This window comes from Musca domestica, unplaced genomic scaffold (assembly GCF_030504385.1).
Source record: "Musca domestica strain aabys unplaced genomic scaffold, Musca_domestica.polishedcontigs.V.1.1 84, whole genome shotgun sequence".
Classification (NCBI taxonomy): Eukaryota; Metazoa; Arthropoda; class Insecta; order Diptera; family Muscidae; genus Musca; species Musca domestica.
The window spans coordinates 2,863,361-2,882,404 of NW_026712417.1; the positions used below are offsets into that span (position 1 = coordinate 2,863,361).

Sequence of the window (19,044 nt, forward strand, 5' to 3'; positions counted from 1 at the left end):
GAGCTCCGAAAATATGTTAAACTTAAAAGTGACGCTATACCATAAACTATAACTTTTAATACTCTTGTTTTTTATATACTATAAATCGTTTATTTTTAGATATAAAAAAAAAAAAAACATTTTTATAAGCGACTCTAAGTTGCTTATAAGCGACGCCACAGATCATTGTAGAACAAGTAAACAAACATTAAGTTCGGCCGGGACGAACTTTTAATATCATCCATCATTGGGTAAAGAAAACATTTTTATATAAAACAAGTAAGCAAAGGCTACAGTCGAGCGGGGCCGACCGTTGAATACCCTACAACACCATAATAAACGATACAGTTTATATAGGCGAGATACTCGAAAGAATTCCACAAGATATTGTGACAAATAATAAAAGAAAACCATCAGATTTCGTTCTCTAATTTTAGAATAATAGCAACTTAAACTAATTTGTTCATTTCCAATTTATTGGTAGATGTTATACGTAAATGGCCTTCCTAGATCTGGAACCAATATTTCAGAAGTGGCAAAAGATTAACATTTATTATTGGTTTTTGACTGAAACGCATCTATATGAGATACAGACATTTAACTGTATTCTTCAACAAAATCTGCGTTAACGAAGTAGTCAGAAGTGAGTCTTTCCTGTATTTGTGAATTCTCCAAAAAGTCACTGGAATGGACATTTTCGTATTTTGTCTACAAAAGTTGGAAAACTCCTTCACACATTGAATATTTTTGGATGGCCATCCAAAACTGCTTGGCTTTTAAAATGTCCGGTAACCCCCATTCAAATGTGCGTAAGGATCGGGCGATAATTACGACCTGCTGAAAATTTTGCAGTTTTTTTGGTTCATTTCAACCCCTAAATATATGGCGATCATCTCCAAAAAGAGTAGGCTTCTATTCTGACCCGCATCTTATCCCCATGCAAAATTTCGTAAGGATCGGGCCATAAATGCGATCTGTATATGATATCCTGATATCCTAACTACTTAGTTTTCTTAGCTGTAGAAATATTACCAAATGTTTAATTCAAAATGAAAATATGCCAAAAATATGACAAAATTGAAAAAATATGAGAAAATGTTAGAAAATCAATATTTTCATCTGTAGAGAGATATTTTTATGCGATTTTTTAGACGTTTTTTCTTTCTTGCCAAGAGACCATTCTGAATTAATGAGAACTGTCGAAATCAGTTCAGCCGTTCTCGACATATAAGAGATTTTTCAAGGATATCTTCTTTGATAAACATATATATCGCACATATTTTGCTATATATCCGTTTTGTTGGATGTTAACATCAATGTAAAGATCAGAAGTAACCTTGTCATGGCTTTGTGATTTCGCCGGAATTTAAAATATTCGCGGTTTAATGAAAAATTTTGAATTTGTTCAACACAAAAGATATGGTATATTTTACCCGCTAAATATTATCCGATGACCACCCAAATTGGTAGGCTTCTTCCCCGCCCTAAACTCTAGCTACATGCGAAATTGGTCTATAATTGCGACCTGTTTAGCTACTGCAAAATCAGACATTTTTTCAGTATTTGGTCCATTTCAAACCCTAAACATTTGGCGATCATCTCCAAAAGAAATAGGCTTCTATTCTGACCCTAACCCCACTATCGTGCAAAATTTCGTTAGGATCGGGCCATAATTGCGACCTGTAGCGTGATTACAAATTAATATGGACAGACGGACGGACGGACATTCATAGCTAGATCGATTCAGCTCGGCGAGCTAGGAAGATCCATATATACTTTCCTATATGGGAAACCAATATTTCGAGGTGTTACATAAATTCTGGCTCAATCAAACTTATAATACCCCCAACACATAGTGTTGTAGGGTATAAATATATAGGAAAATGCTGTTATACTTTTGAAAAAACCGTAAAGGGTGTAAGGGCTTTATATGGGGCCATATCAAAACGGAAACCTCTTTATATAATTTTATACTTTAAGGATTGTCATCTACCTACTAAATACCAAATTTAAAACAATTTCGTGGGTAAATGTGACTAGGATTAACAAAGTACCGAACATCGGTGGACTTCGTTATAAGTGCGCTACAGAAAAATGTGGACCTAGAACCCATTATGAACTACAAATACCAATTTTTAGACAAATCCATGGAAAAATGTGACAAAAATCATCGAAATGACGAATATCGGGAGGTACCGTTATATGGTGGCTATACAAAAACTTGGACCTTTACATACAATGTTTCGCCACCGGAGCTAGAACCCATTAGGAACTAGAAATACCAATTATAAGAAAAATTCCTGAAAAAATGTGACAAAAATCATCAAAACACCGAATACTGGGAGGTACCTTTATATGGGGGCTATACCAAAACGGTGACCTATATGTATATACAATGTTCCGCCACCGGAGCTAGAACCCATTACGAACTACAAATACCAATTTTTAGACAAATCCGTGGAAAAATGTGACAAAAATCACCGAATTGGCGAATATCGGGAGGTACTCTTATATGATGGCTATACGGAAACGTGCACCCATACAACGGTACCTCCCGATATTCGGTGGTTTTATGATTTTTGCCACATTTTTCGACCTATACTAGACACAATACAAATTGTTCTGCCAAACTTTGAAGCTCTACGTCAAATTATGTGGGCTGTATCGTGATTTTAACAGACAGACGGACAGAAAAATCGTTAAGTGAACTTAGAATTTTATGCGAATATTTAGGGATGTTACAAACGGAATGGCAAAGTTAATATATCCGCTTAAAAATCCGCTTTACATATGACTTCAACATCATGTTTAGTTTGTACTTTAGCATAATGGAACCATTTATGTGTAAAACATCTACAGATCTCTTATTTGGATAATATATAATCAGAAGCTCTTTAAAGATCCTCCAGCTTAAGAACACCTCTTGTAGGTCTGCCATGTTTATGTGTGTAATATGTAAAGACCTTGTAGGGTGCACCTACCTTCTATATGTAGAAGAAGTTTTCCAATGCATAAAATATAGGCATTCTCTTGGAGAAGACATATAAAATAGATCTTCTATAAAAGGTTCTTTGTACCCATTATGTCTATAATAAGTCTACTATATACAAAAAGCCCTGACTTTTAGAAACAGGGCAAAAATATGTTACAAAAGAAACTCTTTAAAAACTCTCAATGCCATCACCCAATCCAAACCAAGTTTCCCATTTTACCTTAGTTCCATGCTATACTTCTACAAATGGTGTGAAAATCTACTACTAAAAACGCAAAAGATATACACAAACAGGACAATACAAGGATCCCAGGGGGAAACAGACACAAAGACAGACAAAATAAACAAAATTGGGAGAGGGAAAGGGAGAGAGAGAAAGAGAAAAACTAAAAAAACAAAACAAACCTGATATATATCTGTTTGTGATCTTTGAGTGAAGCTGATCTTTGCACGGTATAAATGGGACTCGAGGAAGAATACAGGGGAGAGGTAGCAGCGGTAATAGCAGTAGCAGAGGAAGGAGTTATATGTTGGTGTGTTGCTGTTGTTGAGGCTGAGGCGGGCAATGATGAGGGCGAATGTGATGTTGTTGGTGATAATAGTGATGTTGTTGTTGTAAATTTTGTGTTTGAGGTGGTAGTGGTGTTGGAGGTGTTACAACTGCTGTCAATGCTGATGATGTTGTTGGTGGTGGAGTTGCTACCACTACTACTACTGCCGCTGTTGCTGCCGCCGATGTTATGGCCAATATTGTTTGTGTTAATGTTATTGTTCAGATTATTGTTAATGCTATTGTTGTTAACATTGTTATTTTGTTGCTGTTGTTGGTGCTGGTCCTGCTGCTGTTGCTGTTGCTGCTGATGAAGCTGTTGTTGTTGTTGTTGCAATGTAGCCGGTATTATGGGACATGAGTTGGCTTTGATGCGTGCCCGCAACTCATTGTATTTTTGATAGAATCTTTTTAGTTGTTGTTGCCAATTTTGACAATTTGGGTTTTGCAAAGCGTTTCAAAATAAATGCATTTTTTTTTCATTTCGATCACCAGTACAACAAGGTTACATTGTCATTGTTATGGTTGTTTTATGGCATGATTTATTTTTGGAATAAAAATTTTGTTGGGATTTTTGTTTATTTGTTTGTTTTTTGTAAAAATTTCCAAAACACAATAACAAACAAATGGTAGAATTAAAACAACAATGTCAAAATCATATGGAAAAATAAATAAAAATTTGAGATTAGTCGTTGGTTATTGTTATTTTGTTTGTGGTTCGAAATATTAAAATTAGTTTACAATTACACAACAACAACATTAATTTAATTTTTTCAATTAAAATAATATGAATAACAAACAAAAAAAAAAAACACACACACAGTATATTTTCTACCTATCGTCTGTCTGTTTTTATTTTTTCTTTTGGTTTATTTATTTAAAATTTCCGTAAAGTAAAAGTTTAGCATACTGCTGTTTATCGCGGCCACTTCACTGATTACCGGTCGGTCTCTAAACGAAACATCGTATACTATCGCGGCTGCTGCTGCTGCTGTTGCCTTTAGCTTTGCCGCTCATGGCGCGTTGATGACAAACTTTTTGATATGTGTCGACTTTGTAGTGTTGATTACCGTAGCTTCTTTTCATTTCTCTCGCCCCGCAGAGTTAACCAAATTCTCAAGAATATTGCACAGTGATTTTGGTAGGGTTGAATGGGGGAAATATTGCCGTCAGGAGAATTTTGAGGGGATAACTGAAAGACCTGCTCTTCCCAGATAAAATTAGAGGGGTCTAATAACCCATTACAAGGTAATGGCAGTAGATTAAAAGTAATGGGATTTTCTTCAAAAAGAATACAAAGCAAAAAAACTTCGTTTTCTCATTACCAAGTAATGAGTAACGGCGGCACAGACTAGGGGTGCCCTACTTTAAAACCGAAGCTTATGGGTTCGAGACTCATAAGAAAATGTGCTGTTAACAAGTTAAAAACCAGTAAAGAAAGTCCTAAAGTCGGGCTGGGCCGATTTTATGATACCCTACACCACTTTGCTAATTTAGTTGAGCTCCACTTAATAATTAAAAGTTTTTATGGGAGAATTCAATCATACACGCTATGATTATAATTATAATTTAAAATTCAAAGGACTAAATATGCCGAAGCATTTGTATCTTTTAAATTCGGACTTGTATTGCCCATTTGGTTCAAAATTAATTTGAAATCGGATAAAAATATATATCGGAACTATATCCAAATCTGAACCGATCTCGATAAAATTTGGCAAAGATATTTCTGAGCTGTATTTGATATATTTCCCCGAATATCGTTGTTACGGAGTGCATATTACGGCTGTGGGTAACAAATACAATAAATCGGATGAACAATATATATGGGAGCTATAACTATATCTGAACCCATCTTCACCAAATTTGGCATACTACCTTCTAGACTAAATTCGGTCGTATGTGCCAAATTCCATCCCATTTGGACAAATATTAGACGTTTGGTGCACAATAAATGGTAAATCGGACGAAGTTATATATGGGAGCTATATCCAAATCTGAACCGATCTCGATAAAATTTAGCAAAGGTATTTCTGAGCTGCATTTGATATATTTCCCCAAATATTGTTGTTACAGAGTGCATATTAAGGCTGCGGAGGACAAAAATAACAAATCGGATGAACAATATATATGGGAGCTATAGCTATATCTGAACCGATTTCGATAACATTTGGCATACTTATTTTCAGGCCTAATTTGGTTGTATGTGCAAAATTCCATACTATTCGGGCTGATATTACACGTTTGGTGCACAATAAAAGGCAAATCGGACGAAGATATATATGGGAGCTATATCTAAATTTTTACCGATTATCTCCAATTTCAATAGGGTTCGTCCTTGGGCCAAACAAATGTTGTTTGCAAAATTTCATCTAAATCGTATAATAAATGCGACCTGCATTTTGTTCACAAGAATACATGGACAGACGGACGGACGGACGGACGGACTCAGAAAGTGATTCTATGCAGATCATCAAAAGGAACTATGGGTCTATCTCGTTTCCTTTTGCCTGTTACAAACAAATGCACAAAGACATAATACCCTGACCACCTTCTGGTGTAGGGTATAAATATCAGTCGGTTTTGCCGGCAGATGTGTACCCTCAGTAAATGTCTGCTTGTTACCATATACATTAACTTGCGTTGAAATTATTCTTCCTTTTAACCCTTGAAAGGGTTTGCCAATATTATCCATTTCATATCTCACCTAATTCTGATATAAACATTGCAAATTCAAAGTGTTGACCCCATGTAAGGGTGGTACCAGAAGGAGTGGGCCGATAAATTTCTTATTCACATCAGATCTTCGGTTGAGAGAAATATTTAGATAAACAAAATTTGAAAAGAATCGGTTGTTATGAGAGTTATCGTTATTCAAAATGTTAAACCTTTTTGCGGTAGGTACCAGAAGAAGTGAACCGATATATTCCATTTTCACACCAATAAAGTTAGTGGAAATATTGGAATATGTACTATTTGAAGACAATTTGACTCTTATTTCATATTTTATAAGACTTTTAATTATTCCAAATTTTGCACCTTTATTCTCCATTTTTCCCACCTGACAAAGCACTAATACATATTTTGGGATTTGCAAGGTTTGAACAAAATTTGATGATCCTTTCTTGTTTTATATAGGGAAAATTATTTTCTGATAAAATTTTGGTCTTTGGTGGAGGAGGTTCAAGAAGGAGTGGACTTGTATTGCCCATCTCCGAACTTAGGTCGAGTAAGTTTGACAATAATATTACAATGTACCAAGTTTGAATCAAATCGGATACTCCCTTCGAGAGTTATCGTGCGCACCAGAAAGAAAGACGGACGAACGGACAGCTCTAGAAATGTCCTGAAACGGATTTAGTCCAAAGGGAACTAGGGTGTAAAACCTTTATTTCGACGAGGCACGTTTTTGGCCGTATCAAATGCCCTCTGTAGCAATATGGTTGGAGGTAAAAAAGTGGTTTGTAGTAAAAATTAAAAAAAAAAAAACAAAATACCCCTAGATTGTTTGCTGGTTACTTTCCTAGCTATGAGCCCAATTATCCAATACAAGGTAATGTAAGTAAAGTACCTTTAACATTATCCATAGATTGGGAATAATGGGTTATGACTTAAGAAGAATAAATATCGAAAAAATGATATTCCTCATTACCAAGTAATGGGTTATTTGAATAAAATAAGTAGAGAAGACCTCTAAGTGGGAAATGCCCCCTTGGATACAGAATATCACCTCTATATGGAATGCAGAGGTGATGCCGAAATAGAGGTGCTTAAAAGGTGTGAACGGCGTACACCTTTGGAAGGCAGTCGTCTCCATCAGCAGTTGACCAAAATTGATAACTTCTGAACGCCCGATTTCGTAAGAGCTCTAGACCAGCTTGTCGAAAGAGTAACCTACATATTTCATCCGAATAGCTTGGCCATCCAAAAATTGTACCCAACGGACGGACGATTTAAACCATAACTTCGAAATACATTGAGAGCTACCGCTCGAATTCGAATAAAGAGTGAAACTTGTTTGAATAAACTTGTCACTAAAACAAGTAAAAAAGCAGTATGTTCGGCCGGGCCGAACTTTGAATACCCTCCACCATTTGGAAGGAATTTGGAAATTTTCATAAAAAAAAACCTTGAAAAATACTACAAAAAATCGTTAAAATACCGATCATGGGGAGGAACCATTATATGGGGGGCAATACGAAGATCTGAACCTGACATTTTCTGTCACAGGCGAACGGCAAATACGAAATTTGAAACAATTACAATAAAAAAATGTCGCAAATATGATCAAAATACCGAATATAGGAGTGTACCGTTATATGAGGGTTATACCTGAGATCTGGTAGTAGCCGTTACGAAGTGTAAATACGAAATTTGAAACAGTTCAGGTGAGTAATGTCGCTTAAATCATCAAAATACTGGATATGGGGTGGAACTGTTATATGGGCGTTATATGAAGACGTGGACCCACATAGTCAATTTTCTGTCACAGGCTGTAGTACCCATTACGAAACTTTATTACGAAATTTGAAAAGATTCCGGTGAATAATGTCGCTAAAATCATCAGAATATGTGGCCTAATATAGCCCATTTTCAATATCAAAAGTACTGCAGACCAAACACACATCGGAGTAACATTGTGTCAACCTACTTCAATTCCTTTGGAGGCTGGAGTGATTTCCACAGACTGACGGATGTTGCTAACTCGACACAGAATTTTATGATGATCAAGAGGTATGACACAGTTAAAATATATACCGCGATGGAGGGTATAAAAAACGAGTTTGACCAATATTTGCGATACGTCCCAAAAAAATATATATATAAATAAATGGTCCCATGCTAAAGTTATATATCTTTCGGCAAACCAAGTGACATTTTAATTGTTTTAAATATAATATTTTCATGAAAACTTTTGCTTATGAACCACTGTGCACAACAACTAACGTTATTGCATGTTTTAAGCTCCTTTCTTCATGTGTGTGGTGTGTATGTTCTCTTCGCTCCTACAACCAACAATTAATCTTTTTCAATTCGTTTTGTTTTTTTTTTCAGTTTTCGCATTTTTTGGTTTGTTGACAAAATACCACTCTCTATGATTCATTCATAAAAATGAGTTGTTATCGCCGCTGTTGACTGGTCTTTGGGAGATATTTAACCAAAAGTGGTAATAACAACTTGAGATTAGCGACGTCGTTGGAAAAAGAGCAGGAGAGACAAAACAAATATTGAAATATAAACAAATAACTATTTTGGATTGTGATTGTTTAATTGTTTTCTTATTGTTGTTGTTGTAGTTGTGGTTCCTATTAAAAAATTATTGGGCAGTGGTTTGTTTGCTTGAGCTTGGCAAAAAAAAGTTGGTCAGTTTTCTGAACAATAATATATTGTCTTATCATATCTCGATGAGAAAAAAAAAACACGAACAACAACAACAGCAATTACAAATCAAATGAGAAATAAAGTAATTTGTGTTTTATTAAAAAAAGGCGATGATACAATCAAATTACAATGAAATCATAACCATGATGAGAAATATTAACGGTGGTTTGAGGAAGGTGTCATCAAAATGTTTTGAAGCGACTTGACGACAAAATGTTGTGAAAACTAAAGTGAGAAGGTATTCTCCCCATAGAAAGGGTTTTTTTGATTTCAATAGTTATATGAGACAGGACTTTAGTTGCCCTTGCGATAAAAAACATATGTTCACTTATCGAATTACGGTAAAGGCTAGATATTTAAATGTAAAAAAAAACAACGATGGCATTAAAAAACTGAATGCAAACAAGTAAAAAGCAGCAGTTCGGCCAGGCCGACCTTTAAATACCCTCCCAACCAAGAACTTGAAATTTTTCAAGAAATTCCAAAAAGAGTCCGCTTATGTGATGAACTTTATACGGGGACCTGCATAGGTAGTTTTTATCATAGGCTGCAGTATCCATTTAGATCTTTAAATACGGAATTTGAAACAATTCCGGCGAATAATGTCGCTAAAATAATCAAAATACCGAATAAATGGAGGTACCGTTATATTGGGGGGGGCTATACAAAGACGTGGGCATGCTTAGGAAATATTTATGAATAGGCTGTGGTACCCATTACATACTTCAAATACTGCCTACTATCGAAATAAACATGTGTGCAAATTTTTGACCCTTTATCTCAATTCGTTCAAAAGATAGCGTGATTATAACAGACAGACAGGCGGACATCTCTACATCGCCTTAGGATTTTACACTAAGCCAGAATATGTATACTTTATAGGGTATCTCCCATCATGAATATTTCGAGGAGTTACAAACGGAATGACAAAGTTAATATACCCTCAATAGTATGGTGGAGGGTATAAAAATTGTGTATGTATCGAAATACACATGTGTGCAAAATGCTGACCTTTTATCCCAATTCGTTCGAAATAGAGCGTGATTACAACAGACAGACAGATAGAAATACACACAGACAGGCGGACATCTCTACATCGCCTTAGGATTTTACACTAATCCAGCATATGTATACTATATACACTACTCATGAATATTTCGAGGAGTTACAAACGGAATGACAAAGCTAATATACCCTCAATAGTATGGTGGAGGGTATAAAAATTGTATGTAATTTATATAGAAAACACATACATTACACAGAAAGGGACACTACAAGAAAACTGCAATGTGAGATGAAAAAACTTCAACCAACTTCAGACTGCTGTCATTTCTAAGCCACGCGCTCGACAGCTGTTAAAATTATTCCAGTGAAAGCTCATTATATTCTTTACAAGCGTACAAAAGCATTTTGGTGAGAATTTTCCCGAAAAAAAGTTATTCGTGATGGAATTTAAGCATTCAAGTGGCTATCGTTAGAGCACTCCAGCATTTAAATGTGAATACATTTTTTGTGTCTCTTTCCATCGCTCGTTTCTGTGATACTGGTGCGTAGCCCGACGTCAAGGAAGTGGACTGAAGAAAACAGCAACATCAGCAGAAATGGTTCGAAAAGTAAAAAAGCGACTTGATCGAAAAACGCGTCGCAGTGGCGGAAAAATAGCTCGTGAGCTGAACATATCGCAATATTTCATTCGGCAAATATTGAAAAATCAGCTCGGGGTAAATCCATTGAAATTCCAAAAAGTGCAAGAACTTACACCGCAACAGAAAGAAATAGAGCTAAATAAAGAGCTAAAGAGTTGCTTCGCTTGGCCGAAAGTGGTGGTCTGTCGAATTTGGTTTCCTCCGATGTGAAAGTCATTCGTTGTCCAGCAGTTTGTAAACAAATTAAATTATCGTGTTTACTTGCCAAAGAGGTCAGCTGAAAATGTGCACCTTCGGTTGGCCACCAGAACTCAAGAGACGGCCATGGTGATAGTGTGGACCGCCATAAGAGCCGATGGTCTCCGCTCGTATTAATCGACCGTGGCATCAAAATAAATGTCGGATACTATAGCGGAAATATTCTAGAGGGTGTATTAAAGTCTTGGGCACTCAAACATTTTGGCCGCAGCTCTTGGATATTCTAACAGGACTCAGCACTATCGCACTCAGCACGCGCCACTCAAGAATGGTTACAAAATAAGGTTCCTCCCCAAAATCTCCGGATACCAATCCGTGGGACTATTGTGTCTGGAGTATTTTGGAATGCAAGGTTGGCACTAAAAAACACCAAAGTGTCGATCACCTCAAGCATGCACTTCGCCGGGAATGGACAAAAATACCGCAGAGCAACATTCGGACAGCGTGTAACGGTTTCTTTGGCCGTTTGAAGGCCATAATTCGTGCCAAAGTTGACCAATTCGAACAAGTCTAAAGTACTTCTAAAATTTGATGCTATTTCCAACATTTTTTGCTTTCATTCAATAAAATTAAAAAAAATGTAAAATTATGGCGTTTGACTTTGTTGCAGTTTTTTTATCTAACCCTGTATTCCTTCACACACTTATGCTTTTTCGTCAGTTCAGTTCTTAGACACCCTGGCCCTGGCCCACTACCCTTTACCAGTTTGAAGCCCAACAAGTATATGTATTTCTTGTCTTCGTTTGTTCTTTAAGAAGAGCTTAATGATCTGAAGCTGTAGTGAAAATGAACGCCAGAGAGACACTACCACACAGCCACCGCAATTTGACGCGTTTTCGCCGTTGGTTAAGTGGATCATCAGGTATATGTGGTATGGATGATTAACAAGGGCCGTGGTTTCGAAGGTAGTATTTATTTCAAAATAATTACTATAAATCATGTGCAAATTAACCCCAGAACAAACCAAGTCGAATAGTAGTTGTACTACCAAACCTTTTTCACAGCAAAGCTTATTTTTGCTAAGGAAATCTAATATAAATAATTCAAAAACGCTTGAGGTGAGTGTACATAAACAGCTTGGCATCATGGCTACCGTCAAATTATATGGGAAACGGCGACAGAATTCGAGTGCGGCTCATTTATGATATGTCAAAAAATATGTCTTACAAAGTGTTCAAACTGCTTATTTACTCACACCTTTAGAGTTTCCAAAAAAGTCGGATCTAAGTTCAGTAGCAAACAGAATTCTACCTGCCCAGGTTCTTTTAGCACAGCCAACATTTAAATTTAACTCCATTTCTGCATATATATGTAACAGGCGACTATTTTTCAAACAAGATGATAGGTTTTAAAAATACATTATCTAATACCAGTGGCTCAAGAAGTACTACATTTAAAAACAAAGAATGTGATAAGATCAAAAATAAGGCATTTGAAAAATGCACTCAACATTCCTAGAACTCGAGCAACAACAGCAGCCGCAACAAAATAAGAAATACATATGTATAAAGCAGTAGAAATTCCCGTTTTAAAAAAGCGTGTTATCACTAAGATAGATAAAATCTAGCAGTTGTTTTTTTTGGTGTATGCAGCTAGCTAGCAGCTAAAAAATAACTTTACGGAAATTTTTAATAAAAACTAATTTAAATACTACAAATTGTTTTCTTAAAAAAAAGGAATTAAAGCACACACAAAAAACAAAATTTATATAATAAATATAACACAAAAATAAATAAAACAAAAATTTGGCAAATATTTCAAACAATTTACTCACTTTTCATCATTCTCAAAGCTTTGAGTTCGTCGAAGTATGACATCTGTCGTTTCTGTTGTGGCGGCATTTGGTGTTGCTGTTGTTGTTTTGTTAACATCAATAACATCAGGAACTTCTAAGGCAAAAGACCAAAAATGATTAAATATAAAACGATATTGAAATTGGATGTATTTGTTTAAACTTACGATTTTTACTTGGACTGTCGTTGCTGGTACGCACTCGGGCGACATTATTACGACGCCATGGCGCCTCATCTTCTGTGGCGGGTTGTTCGTTTGTTGTTTTCTGTACAGATGTTTTATCATCTAAATAAATGATAAATAAAACACGTTAAATACATTTTTATAAATTTTAATAATGTTTTTAATAAAATTTTAACATAAATATATATTGCAGACTTTAATTAAAAAATATAGATCATAAACAATTACAATGAGAGTACAAAACATAAATATTATTATTTTTTTTTTTTTTTGAAGTTTAGAATTGATTAAAAAAAAGTTAAGAGGAACAAAACTTTGGTACATTTATAATATATAAAGAAAACAATTGCAGATGAATATCATAAACAAGTAAAAAAGCTGTAAGTTCGGCCGGGTCGAACTTTGAATACCCTCCACCACAATTTGAAACGAATTTAGCAATTGTCCAAAAAATAAAATCCGTTAACAATTCTGTTAAATCCTAAAAACACCGAATGTAGCCATTATATTAGGGTTTATACGACGAAGTGAACCTGCACAGGCAACTTTGGTCATAAGCCATTTAAAATATTCAAATGCGAAACTTGAAATAAAAAAATCGGTGAATAATGTAGCTAAAATCATCAAAATACCGAATATAAGGAGGTAACATTATATGGGGGCTATACCAAAACGTAAACCTGTACAGACATTTTTCTGTCATAGGCTGTAGTATCCATTACGAACTTCAAATACCAAATTTGAAACAATCACGGTGAATAATATCGCTTAAATAGCCAAAACACCGAAAATAGGGAGGTACCGTTATATGGGGGCCATACCAAAATACGGACCTGCACAGACATTTTTCTGTTACGAACTTCAAACACCAAATTTGAAACAATTCCGGTGAATAATGTCGCTTAAATCGCCAAGGCACCGAAAATAGTGAGGTACCGTTATATGGGGGCTATACCAAAACTTGGATCTACACAGACAATTTTCTGTTATAGGCTGTAGTATGCATTACGAACTTCAAATACAAAATTTGAAACATTTACTAAATACCGAAAATAGGGGGGTACCATTATATGGGGGCAATACCAAAACGGCCATTTTCAATACCAAAAGCCCTGCAGACATAATATACTTTTGAGTAAAATATCATCTTCCTACTTCATTTCCTTCAGAAGCTAGAGTGATTTCCACAGACGGAGGCACATCACTAAATCGACATAGAATTTTATGCCGATAAAGAATATATATACTTTGTGGGGTCTAAAATGTATATTTCGAGGTTCTACAAACGGAATGACAAACTTAATATACCTCCATACTATGGTGGAGGGTATAAAAAGGACTAAATATGTGGCGGTAACTTGTCAATTTTTCACAATTATTACAGACTGATGTATTTCGGTACGAATTTAAAAATCCTCGCATAATCACATTGAAAGATTCTAGGCCCAATCTAACACTTGAACAATAATAAATCAATGAAAATTTAAACATAAAAACATTTGAACAATACAACACCGATATTAGATGTAAGAAGAGCTGTAAATATTATCAAAAATTCAAATTAAAATCAAAGACCACAAGAATGTCATTAATTACAAAAAAAGAGAAACATTTCCTGGAAATTATTTTTATACCAAAAAAGGAAAACGTGCAGTAAAACTTAAGAAGAAAAAACAAACATTACTTTTCACGACGATACCTTCTTCATTAGACCCAGAAACACTCGTCGAATGCGAACTCTCTGTCGAATCAGTTAGATCAGAGTCCGTTTCTTCAGATTCCGAATTTGTGGGTAGACCACTGCTGCCACTACAACTACTACTGTAGCCGGATGTTGAGGCAGCGGCACTTGTTGAAACTAAAGATGTGTTGTGGACAGCATTTACAACAACACAAAAAAGTAAAACGATACAAATTTCAAGAAACAAATAACAAAAACAAAAAGGGGAAAGTAGACACAAGAATCAAAAGGAAATGTGGAGAGAACAACAAAATCATCCATCAAGTTATAGTTTAGACATCAATATGATGTAGATAGAGAAAATTATGTAATCGTAATGAAAACATGTGAAATTTAATTGATTATTGTGATAAAGATGACATTGATAATGGACCATAATCGAAATGATGTAGACATGAGAGACGCACGCATCGTATCGTAAGAGAAACAAAAACTTATAATGAATTATGGAAAACAAATGAAGAAATGCTTAAAATGGTATCGAATGGAATCATAAATGAAATGGAAATACATTGAAAATGTATTTTTTATTAACGGCCATGGGACCCTAATGAAGAGGCCGGCAAAGGACAAAATAAAACAGATATCGACAAATCATAAGAACATTCCACATATATGTATCCCACAGGAAGGCAATAATAAATTTATACCCCCACATACATATACAAATACAAAACATTGAAAAATAATAAAGAAAAAATATTAATAAAATTATTGAATATTGGCTTAAAACTTTGGAGAAGTCAAAAATATAAAATAATAAATCAGCAATTAGAAATTGTTTTTCTTATTCTTTTGGATAAATATAAGCTGAACATATGTTGATTAATAGATCTCACTTCATTTTCCAAGGTTTAGTAAAAATTTACCTATCGACCATGGTTTCATAAATACGGTTTATGCATATATATATAGAAATATGTATATAGAAATTATACAGGGTAAGATGAAAAATCTGCAAGGACTTCTGTCATTCCTAAGACACTCGTCCGACAGCTTTTAAAATTATTCCACTGAGAGCTCATTATATTTTGGTGAGAATTTTCCAGAAAAAAGTTATTCGTTATGGAATGTGATAGTGTGATTTCTTTATATTTGGCTGAAATACCACAAATGGCTATCGTTAGAGCACTCCGCTCGTTACCGTGATACTGGTTGTTGTTGTAGCAGTAGTACATGCAAGTGATTGCGTTCTGCTAATCTGGTTCCAGCTCCAGGTTTAGACATTCGGTTACTTTAATGGGCTGTAGCCATAGATCTTCTGAAGTGAGTTGGGTAGGTTTGGCTGTGCAATTAAAGAGGTGCAGCGTATTGTTCGGGCCTGTATCACACGCCGGACAGGCCTCACGCACATCTTCATCAATTCGTGCCCAATACGAATTGAGACGACTACCCCATCCTGAACGTAATTGCGCCAAAAACTACCCTGGTTTGTCTAGGCAGCTGACGTTCTTCAGCTGCAATGGATGGGGGTGGACTCCGAGGACGACACTAATTTGATAACTGCTAATAGCATCCGCGAATGCATCGGTATGAATGATACTGATGTGGACGGAAGAAAACAGCAACATCAACAGAAATGGTTCGCAAAGTAAGGCAGCGACTTGATCGAGACCCGCGTCGCAGTGGCCGAAAAATGGCTCGTGTGTTGAACACAGCACGCGCCACCCAAGAATGGTAACAAAATGAGGTTCCTCGCTTCATTTCCAGCGCACAATGGTCACCAAAATCTCCGGATACCAATCCGTTGGACTATTGTGTCTGGAGTATTTTGGAAAGCAAGGTTGGCACTAAAAAATACCAAAATGTGATCAACTCAAGCAAGCGCTTCGCCGGGAATGGGCCAAAATACCGCATAGCAAGCAACATTCGGGCAGCGTGTGACGGTTTCTTTGGCCGTTTGAAGGCCATAATTCGTGCCAAAGGTGACCAATTCAATAAAAATTGAAAAAAATGTAAAAATTATGGCGTTTGCAGTTCTTCTTATCTCACCCTGTATTGCCAATAAAATAAATTAATTTTTTCAATATTCAAAAAGGAGATACATATAATTAATCTGTAATGGACTAGATTTAAAAAGAATGCGTTACACTCTGATACAATCTATACTTCTTATTCATTGCTAAGCTTTTATAGAGCGATTTACAAATATATTTATACAATTTGGAATTTTCTTCGGAAGGTCCTAATGAATTTGGTTTACAAAAAAAAAATGACCAAGGTAATTTATTGATACATACACCTTATATTAACTCAACTTGATTAGGGACTAAGTGACCTTAAAATATTCGAAACCGAACACTATTCTAACATAATTATCGAATAATAAGTGAAATTTCACAATCTCTAATGATAAACTGCAGATTTCTAGGATCATTAAAATTGCAATTATATTTATTGTCCTCACTAAAAAATGTTCTCCAAACTTCCCTCCTTGGAAAAACTTACCATTAGGATGGTCCTTATTATTATCAGGTCGAACTTCAACACGTATAATTTTGGGTGGTGTCTTATCCATATGATTTTCAATTGTATCTGAGATTCGACTGTAAATTTAAAAGAAGAATTCCAATAATTAGTAAATATCGGGTTTCTTTATCGAATTTCCTACCTGATTTGACTAGATGGCCTTCGTTTAATACGTTTGTTATTGGCTCGATATTCTTCCAAATATTTAACCATTTTACGATCGGCCACATCGATACACGTCTGACCGGCATAATTATGGGCATCCATATCGGCCATGGCATCGAGCAGCATCTGGGCTGCCTCCTTTTGGCCCCAATGGGCGGCAGCATGCAATGGTGTCCAACCATCGTTGTCTTGAGCATCAACATTAGCACGTCCAGCGAGCAGTAAACTTAAAACCTGTAATTATAAATATGAAAATTTTAATTTTAATTTTTAAGATTGAAGATAATGGATCACAGAAGTTCAGAAGTCTTAGATTGGGAAGATTTCTTCCAGTTTTTCTATTGAAAGAAAATTCTAGGTGTCTACAAAAACGTCAAACAAGAAAGGAAAGTTAAATTCTGGCCTTCTAGAGAGAAGACCTTCTACTTTTTCCTTGAGGGAAACCCTTTTGACCTTCTTTGAAAGTAGACCTTTTTTTATATTCTGTCAAGAAGAAGTCGTTCTGGCCTTCTCTTAAAGAAGAAGGCAGTCTGGTCTTCTAATCGAAGTAAATGAAAGAATGAAATGTTCTCTAAAGAGGATGACCACATGAAGAAGATGACTTTCATGAAAGAAAGATTTCTGATTTTCTATGAAATACATCCTTCTGGTCTTCTATTAGAGAAGAGCTTCTGGTTTTCTATTAGAGAAAACTTTGTGGTCTTCTTTGAAAGAAGACTTTCTATCTTTTTTGAAAAAAAAAGAACATTGTCGACTTCCATAAAAAGGATCTTCTGGTCTTCCATGAAATAACCCCTAAGCATCTATGAAAGAAGACATTCAGCCCCTCTAAGGAAGAAGACCTTCTGGTCTTCTATTAAAGAATGTCTTACGGTCTTCTATGAAAGGAGAACACTTGGTCTTCTAAGAAAGAAGAACTCTTAGTCCTCTTTGGGAAAAGGTCTTCTAGTTAAAAGAGAAGAACTTCTGGTCTTGTTGGAGATAAGACTTCCTGGTCTACTTTGATAGAGGACCCTCAATTCCTCTTTGAGAGTTGACCTTTTGGACTTTAATGAGGGAAAGCAGAAACCTTCAGGGCTTCTACCGAAGAAGAAGATTTTCTGGTCTTCTTTGAGCTAAGACCATCTGATCTTCTAAGGAAGAATATTCTGTGGTCTTCTATTAAAGAAGAATTACTGGTCTGCTTTGAGAAATGAACAATTGATCTTCTTCTATGCGAAAGGACCTACGGGACTGGTATGAAAGATGAACTTCTGGTCTCCTTTGAAAGATCTTTTGATGTTCTTGATATTCAATGGAACACGACCTTCTGATCAACTAGTGAAGGCCTAGTGGTCTTTTGTTTAGTATTCTAATGCGGAAGACTTTTGGTCTTCTAAAAAAACAGATCTTCGATATTGTTCTTGAATATTTTTTGGCCTTCTATTAAAGAAGAATTACTGGTCATCTATGGAAACATTTTTTCTGGAAAAATGAACAATTGATCTTCTGAACGACGGAACTGCTATGAATTTTTGGTCTTCTTTGAGAGACCTATTGATGTTCTTGATATTCAATGGAACATGATCTTCTGGTCAACTAGTGAAGGCCTCGTGGCCTTTTGTTTGGTATTCTGATGCGGAAGACCTTTAGTCTTCTATAAAAACAGATATTTCGATATTTTTCTTGTCTTCGGAAGTAGGCGACGTGCCGGTTTTCCGAAAAAGAAATTTTCTTTTTTCATGGAAGAAGACAGACGGAAGTAGACTTTTCGAACTTCTATTGAAGATGATGTCCTGATGTTATTTTAATAAGACAGTCTTCCTGCCTTCGGATTTTCTGACTTCTATAAAATACCTTGTGGTTTTCTATAAAAAAAGGACCCTTCTGCCTTCTAAGGAAGATG

General features: G+C 35.6%; 1 protein-coding gene across 14 annotated transcripts in view; it reads right to left on the reverse strand.

Annotated features, from left to right (window-relative positions):
• LOC101890302 (protein phosphatase 1 regulatory subunit 12A) overlaps positions 1 to 19,044 on the reverse strand; it is a 154,990-nt gene that overhangs the window by 77,830 nt on the left and 58,116 nt on the right. For 8 of the 14 annotated variants that reach the window (XM_059131303.1, XM_059131301.1, XM_059131299.1 and 5 more), the window contains exons 5-10: positions 17,137 to 17,393; positions 16,974 to 17,071; positions 14,484 to 14,642; positions 12,767 to 12,886; positions 12,582 to 12,696; positions 3,377 to 3,928 (exon numbers count right to left, since the gene is read on the reverse strand). In XM_059131303.1, coding sequence (XP_058987286.1) covers positions 3,377 to 3,928; positions 12,582 to 12,696; positions 12,767 to 12,886; positions 14,484 to 14,642; positions 16,974 to 17,071; positions 17,137 to 17,393 — 1,301 coding nt within the window. The other 6 variants (XM_059131300.1, XM_059131304.1, XM_020035129.2 and 3 more) reach the window with 6 other exon arrangements.